Genomic DNA, 26,295 nt, shown 5'->3' with positions numbered 1-26,295 from the left:
CAGGGTCAGGGCCTGGGCCCTGAGTTCAACCCCTAAAACTGGTATACAGAGGGGGAGGGAGGGAGGGAGGGAGGGAGGGAGGGAGGGAGGGAGGGAGGGAGGGAGGGAGGGAGGGAGGAAGAGAGAGAGCTAGTATGTCTAGTTGGTGGCTCACACCAATAATCCTAGCTACTCAGGAGGCAGAGATGTGGAGGATCATGGTTTGAGACAAGCCCAGGCAGAAAAGTTCACTAAACTCCATCGCCTAATAATCAATAAAAAAAAAAGCAGGAATGGAAAGTGGCTCGAACAGCAAAGCAACAACCAAACAAGTATAAGAACCTGAGCTCAATACCCTAAACTTCCAGAAGGAAAAGAAAGAAAAAAATTAACTAACATGTTTTAAACATAATAGTGAAGATTTCTGGCATTTCCCTCCTTGCTGACTGTAAATCAATGTCTTCCAAGAAGAATCCATATTCTTATAATCTATTTTCCTCATAGGTCATCTGAAAATGAAGTTAGAGAATCACTCCAGGCAAGGGAGTGGCGATAGGAATCGGGTGTTGTTATACACAACCCCAAAAGGTTTTCTCCCTCTCTCTCTTCGGCAAATATAATCTTCAAAACCTCTGGCCACAGCCTAGATCTACACTACACCTAATGATGTCTATCTTCCTATTTTTCCAGTTCCTATAATAAACCTTGCCCCAAGGATTACTTACACCAAGGGTTAATTACATCAAGGGTTCTGCCTAGGGAACTGTAGCTTATTTACCATGATTCATGGTTCATACTTAACTTGGGAATTTCTTTCCAGAACAGAACATTTTCTCCCATTCACATCCTTTTATTTGAGTACATATTTTATCCTACTGGAGATTCCAACATAATAATTCTTAACTTCCATGCTGATTTTAACACAAAATTAAACATAAGCAACTCAAAATAATGTTTATAGTACAGCTACCTATGAACATCAGAGGCTCTGAATATCAAGTTAAAAGCACAAAAGTGCTGGTTCTATGTCTAGAATGCCTTTCACTAAACCTTTCCGTCATGTGGAGCCACTCCTTGCTAAATAGCAGTAATTTGATTTTTTACCAAGAAGTAACCTTCAATTCTGCTTCAAAAGATGCTCACATTTCAAATTTATAGCTTACATTAAGGTAGCTGAAGAGAAAGCTAAGCTCACCTGTCTACCAAGCTGCTAGTGGGCTTTCAGTAATATTTCCTTATGCATTAAAATAAAATGGAGGAGAAGCTAGGCCAAGGAGCCTGATGAAAGACCTTATTTCATTCATAATGTGGAGAACCTTTCTTTTCAGAAATCTCATCCAGAAATCAAATAACATTTCCTTGCTGTCTTAGGCTGGAATTTCCAAAGTGCCAGAAGCTAAAAACAACTGAACCCCAAACACAGCTATTACTAATGAAAATATTTTTCTCCCCTGTGCTTACACCACGTCTCAGAGTCCTGTTCGTTTATACACAGATGCCTTGCAAAACAGAGCAAATGAGCCAGTGCTGAGTCACCACCGAGGCTTCCAAAATACTTTCAAATTGTGTTTTAATTGTCACTTTGTTGGTCTTCAAGAACTCCTAGGAGATGAAGAAACACTTCTCAGCTAGTGTGAGCATCGTTTTAGTTATTTATATGTGCCCCCAAACACTAGGGCTTCCTCTTCATTCCTGAAAGAGGCCTAATACTGTGCTTTGGAGCAAGCCAGACTTTGCCAGAGAGAAGCCCCTAAGTGCCAATAGCCCATGCAATCTACACACACTGTTGTCAATGGGTCCTCACAATTCAAAGACTACGAGTGAGAGGACTGACTAAAGTCTTCAACCAGCACAAAGCAAGAATCTCCTCCTTGAAACATGTGGATATGTTGTATATTATTAGCATTTGTTGCTGATTCTTCTACTGAGGTATATGTTTTTCCAGTGGCGGATCAATTCCTAAAACTTTCTGTCTAATAGCCACTGATGGATTTTAAGGCTAAAGAGAAAGGGCCTCTTAAAAAAAAAAAAAAAGTTTCTTTAGAGAGGTCCTGATAGAATTCCTAATAGCTGTGTGATGGTTGTGAAACTAAGGTGCTTGCTGATTTCATTTCTGCCCCATCAGACAACCAGAAGAAATGGTTGGTGTACCTTGATGGCCAGGGCAATATAGCTAAAAGTGGAGAAGGGTTCAAGAAGTGTCACAACAAAGGAAGACGTATACTACACAATCTCACTTGCATGTGAACACAAAACAGTGAAACACATAAGAGGAGAGTAAAAATGAGGTTGCCAGAGGGGTCAGGAGGTGGAGAAACAGACAGGTGTTCATCCAAGGTTGCAGTGTTTCAGTGACACAAAATAATTAAGTTCGGCAGATCTAATGTCCAGCATTATGACTATAGTTAATACTGTCTGTGTACCTGAACTTTGCTAAGGAAGTAGATCTTAGATGTTCTTACCACAAGAGAAAGGTAACTCGGTGACACCAACACTAGCTTAACCGTAGGGGTCACTTCCAATGTATATGCATTTCAAAGTACCCGGTTGTGTTCTTTAAATATACGCCGTGTCCATTGTTAGCTATATCCCAATAAAATGGGGGGAAGATGTCACTTAAGTCCTGAAAGGTCACCATTCCTCATATTCTAGAAGAAAGTACAAAAATCAATGCCTTGGTAGTGTTCACATGCTACGTTGGAGGGCCTGAGTGTCCTAAATATACTCTGTAACAAATTTGCAGTGGCCCTCACTCAGAGCTGCCACCAAATATCCCTGGCTTTCTCCTTGGGCACATGGTAGAATCTTGTCCCCTGCCCTCCTTCTCCTGAACTTAGCCATATCCTTAGGCCTTCCTACGCCCATATCCATGAGCAGAAGTCAATTTTGTTACTTCTGGAGGGAAGCTTCCAAGGCCAACACACAACTTGCTTCTTCTCCTCTGCCATAGGCATTTGCAGCATTGTCAGTGGCAGCTGCTCTGACCGCAGGGTCAGAGGTCTTGGAGAAATACAGACCTGAACCATCAGCTGACTGATGACTGTGTAGCGAAAGTGAGACGTAATCCTTGGTTATGTTGAACCAGAGATTTGATCAAGGGGGCTTTGTCACCTCAGCAAAACCTAGCCTAGCCCGAATGATAAATCTGAAAATGTAACCAAGATTAAGGTCTCACTAGAGCTGAATTCATACAAAGAGTTCACTTGCATAAAGCACTTACTACTCTCTAGTACATATTCTCCCCCACTTCCTTCTATGTCTTACCCCTCATAATTAATGCGATATTCCTTTTCAGTAGTAAATGTTTTTTCAAAGAACAGTCTGCTTTCAGGTTCTCACGAACACGGAGGGGTTAAGAGCCCTAGATAGAAAGAGCTGCTTTTGGGGGGCATCACTTGTTTTTAAAACCGAAACAAATGTCTATCACATAAGACTTTCTAAACTATTACTCGTAGTGTGCGAGACAATAGGTATTGGTTTGATGCCTTATGAGAGCACAAACTGTCCCTATGCTTGGATTACATTTTTAAGATTCTAGTCCTGACCTTAACCTTAAATTGTGAAAGGAAAAGAAAGGCCTGGCCAATGAAAATCTCATTCACATTTATAGATCATCAATTGTCGGAACACAAGCAAACTTTCAAAAGCTGTCCTCCCGGTTTCTAAAATAATTTGCCATCTTCCTACTGAATCACAATTTACAGCAGTTACAAACAACAGCTGGGGTGTGTAGCTAACAAAGTAAAGCCCATGTGAATTTGGCACTGACCCTGCTTTGCCACTAATGGAAGGACCCTCCAACTGCTTGACTCGTGAGCTTCTTTTGCATTGACATGAGGGGTGCATGCTAGCTTTAAATTCCAGATCGTTTACCATGTTGTTCTTAATTCTACCAATACAAGAAATGGTTTAGGTTGAGGTTCTGCGTCTGACACAGAAATGAAGGAGGTCTGGTTCCTGTGGGAAGGCTGGCGGGGGTGGGGCGTGGGGACACCATGACCTATGCCCGTCAGAAAGTGACAACACAGTGCCAACTGCTTTTGAACTGAGCACTAAAACTAGTGGATCTGGTACAGACACGTGTAAGCCAGGCCACAAATACAGACGAGAAGCACATAGACGTGGAGTAAGGGGGCGGGGGGGGGGAACTCCATGACAGAATCAACCAGGAGACACAGGAGATGACAGCCGAACATAGCTGGATTCAAAGTAAATCCTCAGATCTCAGCCTCCTGAGTAGCTAGGGTTACAGACATCATCTATCATCTCGATTCTTATTTTATCAGCATTATATTTTTGCCATTACATCTCCCTTCATAGGAGACATTAAAAAAGCAAAGTTTGGTTAGCTATCTCCCATGAGGAGGTGGTCAGATTACATGTGCAGATACAATGTCAGCTCCTTTTTAATTTTTTTTTTTTTTTGCCAGTCCTGAGGCTTGGACTCAAGGCCTGAGCACTGTCCCTGGCTTCTTTTTGCTCAAGGCTAGCACCCTGCCACTTGAGCCACAGCGCCACCTCTGGCCATTTTCTGTATATGTGGTGCTGGGGAATTGAACCCAGGGCCTCATGTATACAAGGCAAGCACTCTTGCCACTAGGCCATATCCCCAACCCCTTTTAATTTTTTTTGATGTATCAACTAGGACACAGAAATTGTAATGTTCTTTAAGAAATAGCATGATCGGGAAGCCCACTTATCAAAAAATAAACAAACTAACTCTTTTCCTTTTTGTTAGAGGATGAGATCAAGCAAAACCCTCAGAGAACTAATTCACCCAGGACTTGTCCCCAGTTCTGCACTTTGTAAGAACAGGTGGCGCCAGCTCTTTGGATGAGTCCTGTGAAGACCACACAGCAGTACCAACACAGGCACAGAACACGGGTGCTGTAGGCTGAACACTGTACCCCTGCCCCAAATCCTGTGCTAAAACTTTAATCCCCTAGTCTGATGATGGATGGGGGGAAGGGTTCTGGAGGCAGAGGGTGGGGCCTTGATGGGCTCAGCACCTTGTGAGGACTGAGTATGAAAGCTGCTGCCGGCAGGCAGGAACAAAGAATCCGACCACACTGGGACACTGACCTCTGGCCTCCCAGACTCTGGACCTGTGATAAATACCACACCGGTGGTATTTTGTTTTCAGCCTGGGTTAAGGTATGTCGACACTGAAGGTGTGGGCTTAAGAGTGAAAACCCATACCTGAAAAGATGTGCCAGGCCTTTACACTGACTCCTCTTGCCCTAACTCACATGAACTTCCACGTCGCTCCTCCCACCAACCCGCTTCACGGATGAGCAAACTCACCTGGAGTTTCCTCTTCTTCCTGGTGAGGCTTCCCGTCCAGTCGCTGATGCGTCGCATCCTGGCCTTGAGGGTGTCCTTCTTCGCGGTGTCTTCAGTGAAGGCTTTGGACTTCCGGCAGGGAAGGGTGAAGGAACCGTACTGGACAGAGTCCCTGTCCTCCACCCTGGAGGGCACATCTATGTCCGAGGCAAAGGAGACACGGTTGCTGAGACTGGCGTGGGAGCCAATATAGTCATCAGAAAGGCAGATGCCCGAGGGGGAGCAGCTCTCCAGGTTGGCATCTTTGTAGAGTTCGCGGAGGGAGGAAAGGGAAGAGCTTTGGTTGAAAGGCTTTTTGGCATCGGAGGGCGGGAAGCTGGGATCGGGAGTGCTGGGGGCCAGGAAGCAGCCCTCCACCTCGCTCAGCTCTCCAGCATTCCCCCAGGGGGAGTCGTACCAGGAGGACTCAGAGCTCAGGGAGCTGCCCTTGCTGGAGCGCAGGCGAGAGTCTGTGGGAGAAGGGCGCTGGCTGGCTGGGGAGTCAGCGCTGGAGTCCCTCCTGCCATCGGGCACAGGAGAGGTTTCGGATGCCAACGTGGGCGAGTACCTCAGCAGCTGCACCGGTCCGCCGGGGTCCTCTGCAGACCCTTGGCTGTGGGTACCACTGTTGTGGAACTCGACCCTCAAACAGCCATCCAGCTTCCCCAGTGTCTTGATGAGCACCCTGGGACTCCGGCGGTCCTCCCCCAGCGGGGTGGAGCCCATGCTCTCATTTCTCCCGTAGCAGTTGAGAAGGTGCCCGTTGCAGTCTCTGGAGGTGATGTGGTTATCTGCTGGCTCACGGCTGACATAGTGGAAGGCATCGTGGTCCTGACAGTCAGGTCCCGGGGCGTTTCCCCGGTGCTTGGAGTAGACGGGGCCTTTGGAGGCTTTGCATGTGGGGCCACTGAGTCTCGTGGCATAAGGCTGATGAGTCTTGAAGTGAGAAAGGCAGCTTCGGGCCAGCGACCTGGACTTGTAGCCCGCTCCGCCGCTGCCGTGAGTCCACCCGTGCAATGACTTCTCGTCTTTTGCATGGATGCCGCGTATTTTCAGGGAGCAAGGCTTCTGCTTAGCACCAGTAATGGTAGTGCTATGATTTTTAGATCCTTGGAGGGTGTACTGACTCTCGGAGTTCCCCATTTCAACCTAAATTAAGAACAGTTGGATTACTAAGAGCCACGGCCTAAGTTACACCCCACTATGATAGAACTTTCCAAGGAAAGTAATGTCCTACCCATTTCACAGCTTCCTTCTCTGCCTGGCATGACTCAGAGGAGTAGAGACAGGAATGGATTACAGGAATGACTTACCCCTTATTGTGCAAGGCTACTCACCAGTCCCACACAACATAGCACACGTGTGCTAGAGATTTTAAGCACATTATTTATTGGTGGTATGTTGTTAATGCAGAGATCCAATGGGCACAAAAATCAGCGGAAGGCAGAGACATCCTTCAGACTTGGTGTTGATAGGTTTACGATTCTTAAGGAACCAATGGGAAAGGTGTCTCTGCGACATCAGCCCAGAGTCAGGGACTTACAATGATCAGCAAGATGCATTCTCATTACACAACAAATTAGAACTAAGAAGTCATATAACATTAGAAGGTTTGGTTCTGGGATCCTCATACCTACCGAAATCTTAAAAGCTGAAGTCCTTGATGTAGGATTGTATTGTACTTGTCTAGAACCAACACACATTTAGTGTGTGTGTGTGTGTGTGTGTGTCTGTCTGTCTGTCTGTCTGTCTGTCTGTGTGCTAGTACTGGAGCTTGAATTCAGGTTTTCATGCTTTTACTTGGCTTTTTTACACATGGCTGGTATTCCTACCACTTGAACCATACCTCCACTTTGTTGGTGGTGGTTAATTGCCACTAAGAGTCTCAGGGGGCTTTTCTGCCCAGGCTGGCTTCAAACCTCAATCCTTAAATCTCAACCTCCTGAGTAGCTAGGATTACATGGTTGGGCCACCAGCACCCAGCTGGTGTATACATTAAATCCACTCTAGATTATAATACAATGTCCATGTGTTGTATAGCGTTGTTATACCGTATTGCTTAAGGACTAATGATAAAGAAGAAATGATTGTACATGTTTAGTATAGGCATATTTTATTGTAAACATGTCTATTGTTCAGTTGGTTGAATCTGCAGCTACAGAACCCCCAAAAACAGAGGACTGATGCATTAGAGGTTACAGCTAAAATAACAACAACCAAAAAAAAACCCTCACATTTATAATTACCATAACCCCAAACTAAAATACCAACAAAGAAAAGGACATAAGTCCTCAAAATAAGGCTAAGGTTAAAAACAGTGAGCTGCTCCTATTTGGGCAAAAAGAAAATGTTTCATGAAAAGAAGAAGGATGAGCAAGTGCAGTTATTATATTCATTGTACAGTATATAAAGATTGAACTACATAACTTGATGGTAAGGATAGGAGGGGAAATAATAGGGTAGAATGATGGAGAGCGTAACATTGACCAAGATGTATTATTCTCATAATCTGACTTATGGAATTGTAACCTCTTTGTACAACTACTGAACAATAAATGTTTTGATTTTTTTTTTTGTCAATTGTGGGGCTTGAACTCTGAGCCTGGGTGCTGTCCCTGAGCTCTTCAGCTCAAGGCTAGTACTCTACCACATGAGCCCCTGAGCCACTTCCAGTTTTCTGGTGGTTAATTGGAGACAAGAGTCTCATGGACTTTCCTGCATCAGCTGGCTTTAAACTGTGATCCTCAGATCTCAGCCCCCTGAATAGGTAGGATTGCAGGCGTGAGCCACAGATGTCCAGCAATGTTTCAATTTTTTTAAAAAAAAGAGAAACCAGGGCTGGGAATATGGCCTAGTGGCAAGAGTGTGTGCCTCGTATACATGAAGCCCTGGGTTCAATTCCCCAGCACCACATATATAGAAAATGGTCAGAAGTGGCGCTGTGGCTCAGGTGGCAGAGTGCTAGCCTTGAGCAAAAAGAAGCCAGGGACAGTGCTCAGGCCCTGAGTCCAAGGCCTGGGACTGGCAAAAAAAAAAAAAAGAGAGAGAGAGAAACCATTTCAATAAAATCAATGCCGAGAGTTTATCTAAGGACTTCAGTTGTCCTCACTTAAGAACATGACAAGATAAAAGTGTCCCAACGGACACATTTAGAATGTGTCCATCATTTTTTTTAATCTTTAAAAAAAAAAAAAAAACATTAGATTCTTCTAATCCCCTTGAAAACCACACTTTGTTCAAGAAGCTTATTAGTTAAGCCAGGGACAAAGTTAAGGTTTTCTCCAATTCTTCCTTACTTTTCCATTTTAATCAGTGTGTCAATTTGGGGGGCAAATAGGAATTGATGCTCCTATTTTGCAAGTATAGTTAGTGGATTTTTCTTCCTACGTAGCTAAGAATGCCAGCCACAAAACACAAGTTCACTTTCCTTTGGTAGTATGTATCAAAACTTCTAAAATCTACATCATTGGACCAAAATAACCCTTTACTCGGCAGCACACAGGATTACCTGCAAACCTGTCTCTGCTCTGGGCGGGGCTAATGGGCAGTGCACCTTACATGGTCTTGGAGCAGCAGAGAGGAGTTACAAGCACCTGTCATCCATGAAGTGACTCTGAAAAACAAGAATAGGAGAAAAATGCCTCAAGCACTGTAGGCTCAACTCCCCAAAAGCAAAGGTTTAGTGTGGATCATCTGAAGAAACCACAGGTGTCCAACGTCATTATCAAGAGTTATAAAGGAGAGTCTGTGAACTGCTTGACTCATCAAGGCTATTTGAAGATGTGAAGGAAGCCACAACTGTCCATCCATCAACCAGATGCCCAGACCGCAGCCCAAAGTCTGCCTTTGTTTCAAGAGAGAGCAGGTGAGAGTGTTCAGATGAGTCACACCTGACTCATCATCCATCGACACCGTGCCCAGGACAAAAAACCTCAGACCCAGGAAAACAGCCCTCAGACACACTGGCTGAAAGATCACTGACACACCGGGCAGTTCAGGAAGGTTTGCTCTTCTCTACTTACCCAGACAGTGAAACAAAACCCAAACCGTAAAAGCACAGTGAACCATCCCTGTGTGAGACAACTTAGGTGATGGAGGTGGACCTCAGCAATGAGGTGTTGTTGTGTGTTCATTGTTTGTTTGTTTGTTTTCCTTAAGCAGGGGAAGAAGGCCAGAGTGGGCTTCTGAGAGGGAGAGGGAGGAGGGAGGGGAAGAGGAGGGAAGAAGGGAAGAGCTGACATCTGGCATTATTCATTCACCGCTCTGCACGAAGCACTTATTTTCTCACAGAGGTGAAGAGCAGAGTGGAGAGGGTGTAAGAATGACTAGATTCCTTTTTTGGAGGGTTGATTTTATATGTAGTTGTGGAGAAATATTCCCAATATAAGCTTTTATCCTTCTAGGAGTGGCCGAAAAGTCTTTGGTAGTTGTGGCGCCATTTTACATTCCCACCAGCAGCACACCAGGGCTCCCATTTCCCCACAATCTCTCCCACACTGGCTTATCTGTTTTCAGCTTGGTTTTTCTCACTGCTATTGGGTTCTGACAGCCCTTCTGGAGGAGAGAGGAAAGGTCTCTCGTTCCCTGACACTAAGTGAGGCCATCTGCTCATGTCCTTACTGGCTGTCTTCTTTGGAGGGCTCAATTGTGACTTCTGAAATTATGAGAGGGGAGTAAACAGCACCGGACTCACAGTCTATGCCCTACTCAAGTCTAGCCATACACACACATTTTAAACTGGAGTGGGGGGGGGGGAAGGTTAAGGGTGGGAATGTGGCTTAGTGGTCAAGTGCTTGCCTAGCATGCATGAAGCCCTAGGTTGGATTCCTCAGCACCACATACAGCCAGAAGGGGCGCTGTGGCTCAAGTGGCAGAGTGCTAGCCTTGAGCAAAAAGAAGCCAGGGACAGTGCTCAGGCCCTGAGTCCAAGCCCCACGACTGGCCAAAAAAAAAAAAAAAAAAAAAAAAGTCAAGTGGATTTTTCACCTGGCCATCAGCAAGAAATCTAGTAGTTCATTTTAAGTCTACCAAAACTGAAACCAGAGCCAGGAGCTGATGGCTCATACCTGTAATCCTAGCTGCTCAGGAGGCTAGATCTGAGGTTTGGGTTTCAAAGCCAAGCCAGGCAGGAAAGTCTGTGAGACTCTTATCTCCAATTAAATCACACACACACACACACACACACACACACACACACACACACACACACACACACACACACAGAGCCAGGAGTAATGCTGTGTTCCAAATAGTAGAGTGCTAGCCTTGAGCAAAAGGAGCTCAGGGCCAGGGCCCAGGCTCAGAGTTCAAGTTTTAGGAGCAGAAAACAAACAAAACAAAACACTAAAGCCAAGACCAAGTGTCAGTGGTTCACAACTACTCAGCTACTCTGGAAGAGGAGATCTGAGGAATACAAAGCAAAAAGCCAAGGGGCAGACAGCACCCAGGCTCTGCGTTCAAGCCCATACCAGTACATATCTCTCTCTCTCTCTCTCTCTCTCTCTCTCTCTCTCTCTCTCTCTCTCTCTCTCAAAAACAAAACCCTGAGGCCAGCATTTAATTAAGGAAGCTGAACTGGAATGGGGCATGCAACTGACATTTACCTTGTAGTAACGAGGATCCCACCCTGCCCGGCACGGATTTGCCCCATCTCCAGCCCGGGGGCTGAACATACCAGCCCTGCCTTTTAAGAGTTATTGGTCTTCCCTCAGTGACATTTTTTTTTTTTCAAGTTAGAAAGCTAGAAGTGGCCATGGAAGCTTCTGGCTCTTAGACCTTTACCATGAGCTGATCAAAGGGGACCTTTGTGTCTCTTTATACATCTCCTACCTAGTGAGGCCGATCACTAGAACAGGAAGGGCTCCCAGTCCTCTCCTTGGCTGCTCTGCCGGCAGCCACAGCACCCTCCAGATTCCCACCCCAGAAGAACAAAACTGCCAGCCAGAGGCCGGTCAGAGGGCAACTGGCAGATATTCTGGGATGTGTGAAACCAGAATCTAGGGTGGATGCTGGTAGCCTAGCAGCAGGTCCTATCCAAAATGCAGCTTACTACTTTTGAAACTCAACAGCTTGAGCGTGTGTGTGTGTGTGTGTGTGTGTGTGTGTGTGTGTGTGTGTTATTGCAAGAAACATAGCACGAGACTCTATCCTCGACTAGAGGATGTCCTATAAACTCCTAACAACTATGGAGAAATAAATAGTTTAAAAGGCTGGTATCTGAAAGCAGCAAAAATACACATTACATATACTACCGTGAAACAATGCAAGGTAAACTTGAAATAATACATGTTAAAGCATATTGGCCTGCAATAATACATATTAAGTAATCTACAGTAGTTATGCTTTAGGTATAGTTAATGATTAATGTAGCAAGGCCCCCAAGCTGACAGAGGTAATGTAAGTGACATCATTCTGAACATCAGCTCACTGATGATAGTTTGTTATATTATATGCTACGTGTGTTCTTAATAATTTTTATTGGAAATATTTTAATTGGCCATAATCCCTTAAAAAAACTTTGGTTTCCATTTTCTGTATTCCCCTTGGGTCCCTTCACACATGCATGTGCTACATAAATTTTTTTTCAGGCAAAATTATAAACAACAATGAAAGTTCTTTTCAGTATTTAAATTGTGAGCTACCACACTAGAATGTCCAGCAGAGTGGAGGAATTTCATAGACCAGCCATCATAACCCCAACAGCCACTGTGACATATTTAAAAAAAAAAAAAGCAGAGAAAAAAGAACTTCCAGGAGAAAATCTAAGATTTACCTCATCTTCACTTGCCTTCAGCTTGGGCACGGATGTGTCAAGAGTCCACAGTTTCTATTTCCAAGGGGTTCAGAGTTTACTGAGGAAAAAAGAAAAAGACTCCTCAACCAGGACTGCCATGTTGCCTGCCTGCACTGAGCCCAGACGGAGGACAAGAGGCAGCTGTCAGGCAGGCAGATGGAGTGGTAAAGAAGGGTCCGTACGGAGGGCCGGGGGCAGGTCTGGGGGGCCAGCAGAACTGAAGCCAGGGTTACGGCACAAAGGCAGATTTATAGCTGTGCCAGACAGAAGAGGAGCTCAAAGTCTTGCACCAGGAAACACCAACAGGAGTCACATAAGTCTAGAGAGATTTTTTAAAATATATACTGAACTGAGAATCTCATCCTTGCCCAAGGCAAACCTTAAGCGCCAAATAAGGGCTGGCCATGCCCACCATCCTGATACCTGCTAGGTTCCTTTTTTGGCTAGGGTGGGCGGAGCAGGGAAACGTCTATGTTTAAGGAGATAAAGGCCAGAATTCACTGTGGTTTCCGTCTGAGAACTTGGGCTAAAATCTGTGACAGTCTCTTGTCTGTCATATGTGACTGTGGAGGTAAACTTATCACACCATTTGTTTTCCCCCTTTGCAACTCTAGGGTAAAAATATCTGCCCACCTACCTCATAGATTGAGAATCAGGTACAGAAACATATGTGACACCTGAAAAACTGCGAGATGCAACACAGTACTCTTTATTTTTAGCTAGAAAACTAGTTTGGTGTATGATGATATCAGATTTTATAATAATCATTTGTGGTCTCAGATCTTCCCTTAGCTATTAATCATTAAGTATTACACCTATTTATAGATGTTTGGGCTTTTCTAAATTCTATTACATGTGTCTGATTTTCAGTGATTTCCCCAGGTAACGGCAGAATAAGAAAGAACCTGATTTAAACCAGACAGTGGGGACGCACACCTACAACCCTAGCCCCTCAGGAGGCTGAGATCTGATGATCATAGTTTATAAAGCCAACCTGGGCAGAAAAGTCCATGAGACTCTTATCCCCAATTGACCATCAAAAAAAGCCAGAAGTGGCACTCAAATGGTAGAACACCAGTCTTGAGCAGAAGAAAAAGCTAAGGGGAACAGCCTAGGCCCCCAAGTTCAAGGCCCAGTACCAGCACAGAAAAAAACAAAAACAAACAAAAATACTACCTAGTTAATTGTTAAGAGGCATCAAATGTCAAGAAAAACAAGGACTTGCATTATTAGATACTGAGGGAGTAAAACGTAAGAAATTAACCCTAGTGCTCACTGAACAGCCAGTATTATGTTAAAGTAGTTATGTAAACCAGGATGACTTTGTCTCCCTGGGGACAGGAGATTGGGATTGTGCTATTGGCATAGAGTAGGGAGAGACCAGAGCCGCTGCTAACCCTCTAACAACCACATATGTGGCCCAAAACAGCGCTGATACTGACATTTTACTATAGCATGTTTCACTAAAAATGTTAAAGAGCCACTATGACTACAACAAAAACATTCAACTCCATTAAGGATCCAAAATTAAAATTCTGTAAATGTTGCCAGACCCTGCTTTCTCTCGTCATGAATCGAATACCAAGACTTGAAGGGACTCACTTCTGATTACAAGATGATTTGAACAGACTGATATAAGGAGGCAGGCAAAAAGGAACATCTGGTCTCCATAGGAATCCTGCTTAGAGAGAGTAATCCTTACAAATCGAGTGGGCAGGAAGCAAGCTGCTTGCCACTAAGAGTCTCCAAAGCTGGAGGCATGGAGGCTGCCCTGGTTCTCTTCCAGGCAGCAGGGCGCCCTCCAAATGCACATTAACAGATGAATGGATGGCCCATCTGCAGCGGGGTGCGCCTCGGGAACCGGATTCCAGTAGCTGAGGTTCTGATATTCAACGGGGGATGGTAATAAATTCCACAAGGACAGTGGCCCAGCTTTTGCACAGTTGATCATCTAAGTGAAGGCAACACACCATGGGGAAAGTCTCAGGACTCACACCTGCTCCATAAAAACTTCTCACAACTGTCATTTGCTCGTAGAAGTTGAAAGGATCTGTCCCAGCCATCCCAGAGGACCATGCAGAGATAGTCTCGGACAGGAGAAGAAGGTTCAATAGGAGGTTTATTAGTGGGGCCATATCTCCCACAGGACAGGGAACAACATGGCACCTGCACCTTACCCAGGTGGCAACTTCTCTGGGGCTAAAGGGGAAGTAGGTAGGTCTTGATGGTGAGTGGGATTGGCCCATTAGGGCCAGCTCTCTAGGGCAGAGAGTTTAGGTATGGGTTGATCTGGGGGCTAATGGGAGGAGCTGAGGACCTGAGGCAGGGGTAATGCTAACAGAAGTAATGTCCAAACCATGGATCATGGCTCAACAGTGGGCTATGAAATTATTTAAGTGAACTGACATCAGCATTTTTGAATGAATAGGATTAGAATAGACCAGAAGAGAAAATTTAGTAAGTAGAACATAAAATAATGTCTCCCCAAAGGGGAAATTCTTCTATGAAATGAACTTCTTTGTGTGTGCTTGAGTTGTAAATTAATATTACATCCTTTTTTTATTTGGTTTGCACAGGTTATTATTTTTAAATAAAAATTTACTGTTATTATTAAGGTGCTGTACAGAGAGGTTATCACTGCAATGAGTACATTTCTTTTCTGGACAATGTTACCCCCTTGCTTTGCTTTGCTTTCCCCCAGCTCTGCCGACAAGTTGCATAGTTCATTTTCCACATCGTGTATACTGGAAACCATGGCTGGAACTGACCCTTCTTCTTCCCTCCCTTTCTGTGCACCCCTTTTGTACATGACAAGGCAAAAAACCCCAAAGCTAAAGCAAAGAAATTTCTTTTTTTTTAAACAATGACTCAAAAACTCAAGTGGCAGTTTCACTAGAATGGTACAAAGGTTGTAGAAAGCTACTATAGACCCAAAGACTCCTGGAGTTGTGGTTCAAGGGATAGAGCACCAGCCTAACAAGCTTAAAGCCCTAAGCTCAAAGACACCACTAATGTCTAAAGACAAAGGCAACCAAATACTATATAAAGAGTTTCAAACATTTAAAAATTCTTCATTCTGGGTATGGTCAAAATAGATTGTCAGCAAGTTTGAAAACAGATCAATGAAACTGTTCCATTTGTATTAAGAAATTGTTAAAAGTATATTAGAAAGCGGATAGGACGGTAAGGGAAAGTGATGGGGAGTGATGAGATTGATTGAGATACATTGTATATATGCATAGAAGTGTCACAAGGAAATCCTTCCTTGTATGGCTAACATATGGTAATTTTAAAAGTATGCAGCTGCTTTCTTATCATTATGGCATCCATAAAAGCATATCTCTGAGCATAACATGTAATCAAAGAACAAAAAATGCTTTGGGGGCATTAAAAATACAATTGTTAGCAGGGTGTCAGTGGCTCATGCCTGTAATCACCGCTACTCGGGAGACAGATCTGGAGGACCATCATTGAAAGCCAGCTCAGATAGAAAAGTCTATAAGGCTCTATCTCCTAAATAACAAGCAAAAAACAGGCTGGAGGCATGGCTAAAACAGTAAAGCACCAGAAGAGGAACCAAGTCAAATGAGCATGAGGCCCTAATTTCAAACCTCTATACTGCCAAAAATTACAACTGTCAAAAAAAGTCACTGGACTGTCTAATAATACAATGACTAAGAAGACTTAATCACAAGTCAGAATTAAATGTAATGTCTTATAATGGAAACTAAACAGTCAAGAGTCTAAAAATAAGCCAGGTGCTGGTAGCTTACACCTATAATCCTAGCTACTCAGGAGGCTAAGATCTGAGGATTGCAGTTCAAAGCCCAGGCAGGGAAGTCCAAGAGATTCTTATCTCCAATAAACTACCAGAAAATCAGAAGTGGCACTGTGGTTTAGTAGTAGAACACTAGAGAGCTCAGGGACAGTGCCCAAGTCTTGAGTTCAAGCCCCACCCTCCGCCTCCAAGACCAACAAAGAAAGAATGACTCCAAACTTCTCATCAATAACATTCAACAATGGAACACAAGGGAATAACAGTGTCAAACTTTTGAGAGTAGGAAATGTTTGGGTATTTTTATTGATTGATTTTTTTAGTAAGCAAATTTGGAAAAAGAATTTTTTTAATATCACCATCCATGAGCAACACTTCATCTGTAAGTAGGAAAAGCTACGCACCCATCATTGTTACGATGGAAGTTCTGGACATCACAAATTAACCTGGTGGTTTTCTCCATTTTGTATTCTACAACTTCATAGAAACTCCACTGGGTATTCAAATTCTTCCTAGTAAAGTTAGGAATAATCCCCAGGAAAAAAGAAACCTAGAACTTGAAGGATGAGTAGAATTTTGTCAGGAAAGGAAGGGGAAAAAACAAGAGAATTCCAAGAAACAAAGAGTATACCCAAAGACACAGGTCTCCTTCTGCCTTACTGAATCCACAAATGACTGGATTAACACCTATATACAGTGGAATAAGACCACAGCTTACTCAGGGAAAGGTGGTAAGGGTGGCAGGGACAAAGTTGGGAAAAGGAGGAGGAGGAGGAGGAGGAGGAGGAGGAGGAGGAGGAGGAGGAGGAGGAGGAGGAGGAGGAGGAGGGGGAGGAGGAGGAGGAGGAGGAGGAGGGGGGGAGGAGGAGGAGGAGGAGGAGGAGGAGGAGGAGGAGGAGGGGGAGGAGGAGGGGGGGAGGAGGAGGAGGAGGAGGAGGAGGAGGGGGAGGGGGAGGGGGAGGGGGAGGAGGAGGAGGAGGAGGAGGAGGAGGAGGAGGAGGAGGAGGAGGAGGAGGAGGAGGAGGAGGAGGAGGAGGAGGAGGAGATAAGAGGGAGAAAGCAAGTAGGAAAAGAAAGCTACCACCCCTGGAACATTATAGAGCAAATCACCATCACCTGTGCCCTTAGGTACTCTGTGGTAGCCACCAGGTTAAAGGACAGCATTGACAAAGAAGGACTCTGAAATGAACTTCAAGTGTTGCACTTGACAATCCAACAGGAAGTTGGGGTACTGCCCCCCAAGGTATCCAAGCACTGTGTTTCTGGGTGCTACCAGGAGCAGAGGATGAAGGAATCCCCTGTGGGGATTCCAAACATAAAATATATGGCAAACCAACAAAAGAGCACATGACAACTTCAACAGCATTGAGTTTAGGAGAGGTCCAGAGACCCACAATGCCGCAAATATTACTGGCATGTTTTTGAAATGTCAAGTAAATCGAGCAGCCTTCACTACATGTTAACCATCAGAGAAATTAAAAATACTTCAGGGACTTTTTAAAAAATATTCATTCGAGCAAAATTATAGCATCCATATAGTTTAAAGTGAAATAAATCGTTCTGGTGATGATAAAACAGTTTCCTTACAGAAATTGTTTTTAAAATGCCATTTCCTGCATTTTCATCAAGGCGCTTTTGAGCATAGGATGTCTCTGCTTTATTCTTTAAATATATCCAGTGTTCCATCAAAGTTCCCCTCAATCCGATCCACACTGAGTCCCAATACCCTGGTTTCCAGAGATTCAAGGATTCAAAACAATTAGTATGACCTTTCAATAACCCTCTTTTGTACCTTAGGAGCATGAGGGTTAAGACTGCTAGCATGACTTTTAAATAACCTTCCTTTATTAACTTTTATGAGCTTGAGCCATTCCACAAAAGCAAGCCTAGGCACCAGCAAACCCCGCCTAAGCTCTACACCACAGCACCCAGCCCAGAGTCTCAGTCTCTAACCACGTGGCTTCTCACCGACAGGCAGAAAAGGCACATGCCTTAGTAAATTGGAAGCAGACGTCGTATTCCTGAGTCTCCATCACATTCTGCGACCGAAATATACCACAGTAATTGTGCCAAGTTATTCTTGGCAAAGAATTTCTTCATTATACACTGTTCCATTTAAGCTGAAAACTGAATAGGCTCAAGCCACACATTTTTCCTCCTGTAAATAGGTGCTTTCCCCACCCTCATAAATGTGTAACTATTCTACCCAGGCTGGGGGCTGGGGGCCAACTTGAGAGCTCCCCTCTCCAAGTTTCCATCGTAAGGCTACAAGGTAAGTCAGTCTCGGGCCTGCAGACAAAACTAAGCCAATCACTGCTGAAATTCTCAACTCAGGATTATACACAGATCTGCTAAGGTTTTTAGCTAATAATTTTGTAGAACATTTCAGGGAGTAAAAATCTGAGTAGCCCTAGATCTAATAATGCATAAGAATGTAATTGGGGCAAGGGTATCCAAAGTACATGGGCAAATGAGGGTGGACGGGTTGGGTTTAAGCTGTTCTCAGTGTGGCTGCCCGGTACTTCATGTCTTCAGTGTCTCAGGACAGGCCCCTAATGGCTTGCGTAATCAGCACTGTTACATACTGAATAGGGAAACTGAGCCTCCAAGGATTAAAAGATTTGTTCAAGATCACTAAGGAGTAAAGGTAGGAATGAAAGCTAGACCTTTTATATCATTTTGTAAAATGTGGATCTCTATTTTTTAATAAGACTACATTATTTTTTGATTTAATACACCTTATTTTTTTATCAAGTGTGGTCAAAAATACAATAAATACATTTCAAAAATAAAAATTTTAAATTCACATGCACACTTTTCATCCAGCAGATGCAGTGAAGGTCTCAGGCAGGCCTGTGTGTGCATCAGTTGCATTTCAATCATGTAATCATGCTGAGTCCCTGCCCTTAATCTGTGAAAATCTGCTTCTCAAAAAGCAAATGATACTCTGGGTTTTTGTATAGTAATCCTTCCAAATTAAAAAAAAAGTGCACATAATGTCTTAAGGGATAAAGTGAGCCTTTTAGAGTTGATGAAGGCAACCAGTATTGGTGCAACTTGGGTGGCATTATAGATACACTGAATCAAGCATCTGCAGTATTCAAGACAAAGAGCAGCATGAACTAAGATCTAGTTTTGGGTGAACGGTATTAATGTGTGCCACACCCATTTGTCAATAATGTAGCCTGCTCCACATAGTTTTAAGTGACAGCTGCTCAAATCTACGGTGCCTTTGAGTAAATTTGAGTAACTTATGAGGACTGAGTTTAAACATACATAAACTCAGTACTCTACATGACCATCCACTGTCTTTCCTCAGAAGTGGTCTCCTTGGAACGAACCATGCATCCTCAGACACCAAAGGTCTAGCTATAGATCCTAATAGTTTAAAATTTCCCTGCAATTTTTAATGTGAAATCATTCCATATTTTCTTAAAAAGTGCATCTTAACTTTCAGTCTCCCCTTTCAGGACATAGTTGGGACTGGTTTATGCCCTGGTTTATGTTCTAAACGCAACTCAGAGACAAGTTGTTGTTGTTTTGTTTTTTCCCCCAGGGCTACTTTCCCCAGGCAACAAGGGTCTCAGAGGCAGGAATGTGGAGGGAGAATGAAATGAACACCGGGATTGTATGGTAGCTCAGGAACATTAAGTTTAAATTTCAATTATTCTACTCTACCGCTTTGTCAAGAGCATTGCACAGATGAGAATTTTGTCTTCCAAATACTTTACACATCATGGTCACTATTCTCAATGCCAATAAGAATATTCCTCTCGAGGACTCTGGGGATGAGTTAAGGTACCAAGGCCCAAGGGAAGGGCCCTTCCGGAGACCCTACAACACCTCAGGGTATCTCCCTGCAGCTTCCACTTCACAAGCTGCTAAGTCCTTTAAATATTGCTTCCACTGGAAAGAAGTGCATATCATGAGGCAAAACATAATATTTACACTTTTAACATCAAATACAGCAGTACCAAGACATCTAGCATTTATACTAGGGTGCTTACACCAGGCCTGGCTTCCTACTCTGGTTGACTGCTGTGATAAATACTAACTACTCAGTACCAGATTCTCTTCTAGACTGGACACGGCAATAAACTAAACAGACCTGCCTTCAAATCCCAGTTGTCATGGAGTTTATATAATAGAGGAGACAGATAAACAACAAGCAAGGAAAATAAAGTATATACTGAAGGTTTCCCATTGTAAATGCTATAAATAAAGATGATTCCTTTGTTTTTGTTGGTGTTTTATTTTCCTTTTGGTCGGTCATAGGGCTTGAACTCAGGGCCTGGGCTCTGTCCCTAAGCTCCTCAGCTCGTTTTCACTTTACCACTTTGAGCTGCAGTACCACTACCAGTTTTCTAGTGGTTAATTTTAGAGATAAGTGTCTAACCAGGGCTGGCTTTGAATTGTGATCCTCAGATCTCAGCCTCCTGAGTAGCTAGGATTATAAAAGATGATTTCTTAAATTAAAAAAGAAAGTATACACTGGTGTCTTATCAGCTCTTTGGCAAAACAGAAATGGAGAGAAAGGGATTGGGCAAGGATGGAAAGGGAACAAAGGAGATGGTCCTCTTCCTTTCCCCCTATCCCTCCCTGTCCTTTCCTCTCTCCCCTGCCTCTTCTCTCCTCCACTGCCATGAAGTCGGCATCCTTGCTCTGCCACACATTCTTGCCATGATGTTCTTCTGCCTCACCACAGGTCCAAAATCAATAGAGCCAAGAGTCTATGGATGGGTTGACACCTCTGAAACATTGAATCCAAATGAAACTTTCCTCCTTTAAAGTTCATCTTCTCAGTATTTTGTCACAGTGATGGATAAGTGACCACCACAAAAATTCATAATATATTATATATTATATCATAACATATAATATGATGGTAATAATAACATTAAGGAATTCAGTTCTGAGCACAGTAGGCTTAAGTGCCCACTGGGTGTGACAGGAGAATGTTGAGTTGACAGCTGTAAATGCAAATCTGGATGGCATTGGAGGTGAGCTAGAGGGAGGAAATGTGCTGCGTATCCATATGAACACAAACACAAACTGAATGGACAGGTAAACAAAGGGAAGCTGGGAGGCCATGGAACATTCCAACATTAAGATAGGAAGCAAAGGAGTAGAAATACAGGAAAGGGAACAGAAGGAACTGTCAGACAACAGAACCCAAGAGGAAACCAAGAAGGTTGTGGTGAAGGTCCATTAGCAAAGGTGTTTAGGGAAGGGAACTGGGAAGCGGGAGCCGGTGCTCCTGATTCCAGATGCCAGGGCTTAGAAGGAAGCTCTGGAGGTGGCAAAGTGGAGATTCTTGATGAACTTGACCAGAGCAGAGTGAGGGTAGAGAAAGGTAGCCTACAGTAGGTTCAATGATGAGGCAGGGATCATAAAAAATCTGAATGCAAACCACTGGCCTGGGTTTCACTGTAGGAAGAGTAGAGAGATCAGACAGTAGCTCCAGAGCCAGAAGGATCAAAAGAGAATTCTTGCTCCCATCGCTCTGTAGTTAATTGACTGGCTATTTTGATTCACTTATGACTCACCTAGTAAGTGATTAATTTAGGCACATATCCCCTGAAGTTCTTCACTCTGTAAACTGTCCTTTTCTACCTTCCAGCCATGGCCACAGAGGACTTGAAAGTAATCTGTGTTCATTCACTTCTCAGAGTGACTTCCCACTGCCTTCAGTCCTATGGGTTTTGGCACATTTCTCTCCTCCATGTTGGAAACTACCCTCCATCAATCTGCAACCAAAGAGATGTGCCACACTGACCTCCAACGGGAGAAGGATTTTCCTTGCTCTCCAGGCTTGGCATAAAGATGCCTTGGATTTTCCAGCCCTCACTGGAGTCCTAGGAATTCCCTGGACCAACCTCATCCTGACACCACCTGTAGTGCCCCGTGCATCCCTCCCAAGAGAGTGGTAACAGTCTACCTCTTCATGAGTAAAGTTTATTCTTCCAACACTTGGGCCTGAAGCCAAGGCTCATCCACCAAGTTTATGTTTCCTTCCACACCATCTATCATAAGGCACAAAAGTAACAGAGTCTAAACAGTCTCGATGTGAACACACTGAAAAGAAACAACACCAGATGAAATCTGAGGCTAAAACAGGACTAGACTGGTAGATGAATTTTAATCAAACGTCTCTTATCAAACAGGTTATAGTGACTCGTGTGAACCTAAAACTCTCTCTGGCAATAATAAAAAGACAATGGCTACTGTCTGAGTGTGCAGAGTTCATTCTTGCCTCTGAATAAAGCTTTAAATCTGTCTATCCTGATAAGTAGCTAGGTAAAAAGACGAAAGACTAAGCCCATTTTTTTTTTTTAAACAAGCCAGTGTATTCATGGGTGGATACTGATGGGTATGCAGATGCACACGTGCACACACATATCCATCTCTCAGTTCTCAAAGATACAGCAGCATGGGATATAAGAATGTATTTCCCATTAAATTAGCATAAGAAAAGGACCAAGTAGCAGGATACGCAACTTCTTCTCCGCCAGGCAACTAGCTATCTCTGTCACATTGGAGATTATCATTCCAGTTCTGTGGTTTTCCCACTTTTCCTCTTTGAAAAATGGTATAAGACTCATTTGCAGCTATAAGATTCTATCTTTCCAAAATTCTATGAATTATAAATAATTGAAAACAGAGTAAATAATATATTCTTGGGACAGAGTTAACCTCTGCAATATATTCTAACATCTGTAAGGATGTTTAAAATAGGACAAAGTAATAATAATTAATAATAATAATAAAGATAATCTACCTATTGTTACTAGAAATTCCATTGTTAGAAATTCTGGCATATCTACTACCATTATTACTATTTTCTTTAACACTTTCTTATGAAGACACTCTTACCTTGGCCTATGGCTAAGGTACATTTCATTTCAAAGGAAAATAAGGCATCCATGCAGAATAAGCTTGCTCTGAATGTTCTACAAAAAAGAAATAATGTTTTAACAAATCTAACAGTTGAAGCCATGGGCACCGGTGGCTCATGCTTGTAATCCTAGCGACTCAGGCGGTTGAGATCTGAGAATCGAGGTTCAAAGCCAGCCCAGGCAAGAAAGTCTCTGAGACTCGCCAATTAACCACCTGAAAACCAGAAGTGGTGGTGTGGCTCAAAGTAGGAGAGTGATAGCATTGAGCTGAAGAGCTGAGGGATAGCAACCCAGGCCCAGAGTTCAAGCCCCATTACCAACAAAGAAAGAAAGGAAGAAAACTAAGAAAGACAGAGAGAGAGAGAGAGAGAGAGAGAGAGAGAGAGAGAGAGAGAGAGAGAGAAATCTAAAATTGAGGTAAAGGATCTCAGTAACCCAATTTGTATCACCATGTAAGTAAAACTTACAAAGTAGGCCAAACCTAGAGGCCTACAGACCTAGTAAGGCACATGTGAGATATTTTAAAAAGCCAAAAGTCTCTGGGCTCTTCATTCAGTATTTATTCTGAGAAGGTACTTCAACTCTACATAAGGAAATAGGGCACTGCTCAAGTACACACTGGGACCACCAAGGCAGACCATGTGTCCCCGTGGCAGGAAAGTGAGAGACCACAGTGGAGGGATAATCTCTTCTCAAGGACCCTAAGCCTTATCTTATACTTCTATCCAAGGCCAGGCCTGAGCTGTACACAGCTTTCCCTCCGCCCACACCACTGGCAGAAGGTGTTATCTGCACACACTTGCAACACTCTTTACAGTCCAGCCATGCGGACATGAGTCATAGGTTCTCTAGCAAGCTGTGGCTTCCGTCTGCAGGCTCTGCTAAAAATCAAAGTGGGTGACAAGTGTTACTCTCACTGGGGAAGGAAGTGGGCAGCCCTTGCCCTGCTCCTGCTCTCAACGGTCATCAGCTATGCCAGAGGGGAACTCCTTACATTAAAAGGAAAAGGAATAAATTAAAAGGCGACTCACTGATCTATGGATTTTTAACCTACCTGGACCACACCATCGCTCCTCCATCCCTAGAAGACATTTCTGTTTCAATAACTAAACCAGGGGGATTTGATGTACACTACACCCTTGGAGAAGGCTAACAAGCCCCCTTAGCTCTAAAAAGGGGAGCACACAGCCTGCCTCAAAACCACACAGGCCACCATGCCATGGAAAGTAAGTATAGAATTTCAGCGTCCCTAAGTATGATGGAAGGCCATAGGGAAAGACAGCCAGGCGTGAGGCAGAAAGCTCCAGCAGCTGAGCCCTTACTTTCCAGAAAGTCTAGAAATAATCCTCCATCTTACAGCGACTTTAGTAGGCTTCCTATTTCTGTCTTTCCACCTACCAATTTTCTGAGAATTACATGTTGGGCCAAATGACTGTCAAGCCTAGGAAGAGCAACCCTGAAGCTAAGACTGCTCTATTGCCCGGATGAGCCCCCACAAAGCCAACAGTGTTGTGTTTCTGGGGTTCGAGCCCCAGGGCTAGCTCTGTCTAAACCACACTACGTTCCATAGGCTCCTTCTCTTTTTCAGAAAGTCCAAGACAAAACTTAAGAGTAAACAGTACTAAACAATAAATCCCAAGTTTGGAAAGAAACTCTTAAAACAAATAGCTTCCTCCACAACAAACTACAGCCTTATGCGATTACATATTAATCACAAAAAGACAAAACACAAGCACTGTCACAAGTCAGTTTCCCACCCTCCCCTGAAAGAGTGGAAGGTAGAGACAAGAGAACCATCTGACTTTTAACACGATTCGACTGAGAAATGGTACTTCCTTAAAATAGCAGGAACAAAGCCATCCATACAATTTAGAGAATTTTTAATCTGTAAAATGCAGCAAGGCAAATGCCATAAATCCCACAATAGGATAGGGGAAAGCATATAGTCACTCAAATTTATAGATAATAGAACTCTGTGTACAGTAACATGTGCCACCAAAGTATAAAATAACGTACAACAAAATCAGCTGACAAGAGCATACAGCCAAAAGAATAAAAAAAAAAGAGCTTTTGGAAAAACATTCAAATCCCCTGTGTGAAATGAAGTTTCAACTCCAGAAGGAGGGAAATAACCAGTTCTAACCTTACCTTTGCCAGAACTGTGGAGGTGGGCAGCTGTGCGCAGGGTCTTCCAGTTAACGGAAAAAGTTCCACGCAGCTAGAATCTATACACGCAGCTACACACTCTTGCTTTCTTCTGCCCATGGTAAGCCAGGAAACAGCCTCTAAGACTTCCAATGCTCGGCCGTTAGGAGCTAAAAACAGATTTTGTGCAATGCTGGATGTATTTCTGTCTGCTAGCTACACACCCTCATCATGTTCAATTTTTTCCATTGGTGGAAGGGTATGATGCAGACTTAACCAGAAAGTGGTTTTCCACGGGCTGCTTGGAGTGATTAGCCGAGAAGGCCTGCCATCAGGGCTCAGAGACACCAGGCAGCCCATGACTGGGCCCTTGTTGGACCTGCATTCCACAATGACCACTAAAGTTCCATAGGAACACGGCTCCAAGCCTTGCTGAATAAAGGTTTACTCACTTCTTTTTATAGGACCTCAGCAGTAAGAAGAACACACACCTACCATCCCTGTGTTTAGGCCGGCCATAAACATCCTGCTCCCAAAACCACAGCTGGAATGTTCTGGTCACAAAAAACACTGCTTCAAGAACAGCCCTTAAAAAAAAAATTACTTCATGATTTACAAAATATCTCGTGTACGTTCCTTACTCGAGTTAGTTCACTTTTAAGTCAGCTGAATGACAATGGCCAATGTTGGAAGGACAGTGTGGTTACTTCCACACTGAGCTATTTTATCAAAATATATGCACAAAATTACCACAAACTATATACACCAGAGGTTCAGAGTATTTTTAAGTTTTGTTATATTCTTTTATAAACCCGAAGCATAAGAAATAGCCAAACAATAGAGCAACGTTTTCAGATCACTATATATTGGGGTGCTTATTTTGGAGGGGGGGGAAGGAGATACTGAATGGTAGAATAGAACTGAATCTGTATTAGAGTGCTTACATTTCAGAAGGTATACTCCAGAGAACAAAACAGGTATTTGGTTTATTGGTCCCTCTACCTCCAAGTATTGGTGCTCACTAGGTAGTCGGGCTACTTCTTGAGCCATGCCCCAAGTCCCTGAAGAAAACCATTCAATTAGAAGTGGGCAAGCTGGAAGCATTCTGAGAATGCTGATATACAACTCATCCTAGGCAAACACAGGGCATGAGTTCTAGAAGGTAATATTTCATTTATTGTAAAAAATGAATGGGTCTACATATGTAACAGACAAGATTCTAAGTAAACATTAAAAACCAGATAAAACAGACTCTGTTGAGGGAGAGGGTTGAGTGAAAAGGGGCCTGGCCAACAAGTGGGGGGAGGTGAATGAGGATGAATATGGTTGAAGCAGTTTATTTGCATGTATGAAAATTGAACAAAGCAACCTGCTGAGATAGTTTT

General features: G+C 43.5%; 1 protein-coding gene across 6 annotated transcripts in view; it reads right to left on the bottom strand.

The window, feature by feature from the left end:
- Positions 1-26,295, bottom strand: part of Tiam2 (TIAM Rac1 associated GEF 2) — a 172,351-nt gene that overhangs the window by 76,039 nt on the left and 70,017 nt on the right. For 5 of the 6 annotated variants that reach the window (XM_048354337.1, XM_048354340.1, XM_048354339.1 and 2 more), the window contains 2 exons: positions 8,810-8,914; positions 5,284-6,450 (listed from right to left, as the gene is read on the bottom strand). In XM_048354337.1, the coding sequence (XP_048210294.1) occupies positions 5,284-6,444 (1,161 nt within the window). In that variant the 5' untranslated portion in view covers positions 6,445-6,450; positions 8,810-8,914. Of the gene's footprint in view, positions 1-5,283; positions 6,451-8,809; positions 8,915-24,913; positions 25,712-26,295 lie in introns of those variants that run through there. The other variant, XM_048354338.1, reaches the window with a different exon arrangement.

This window comes from Perognathus longimembris, chromosome 9 (assembly GCF_023159225.1).
Source record: "Perognathus longimembris pacificus isolate PPM17 chromosome 9, ASM2315922v1, whole genome shotgun sequence".
NCBI classification, from domain to species: domain Eukaryota; kingdom Metazoa; phylum Chordata; class Mammalia; order Rodentia; family Heteromyidae; genus Perognathus; species Perognathus longimembris.
The sequence above is the reverse complement of the archived record's forward strand: the minus strand, read 5'-3'. Positions and strand labels throughout refer to the sequence as shown.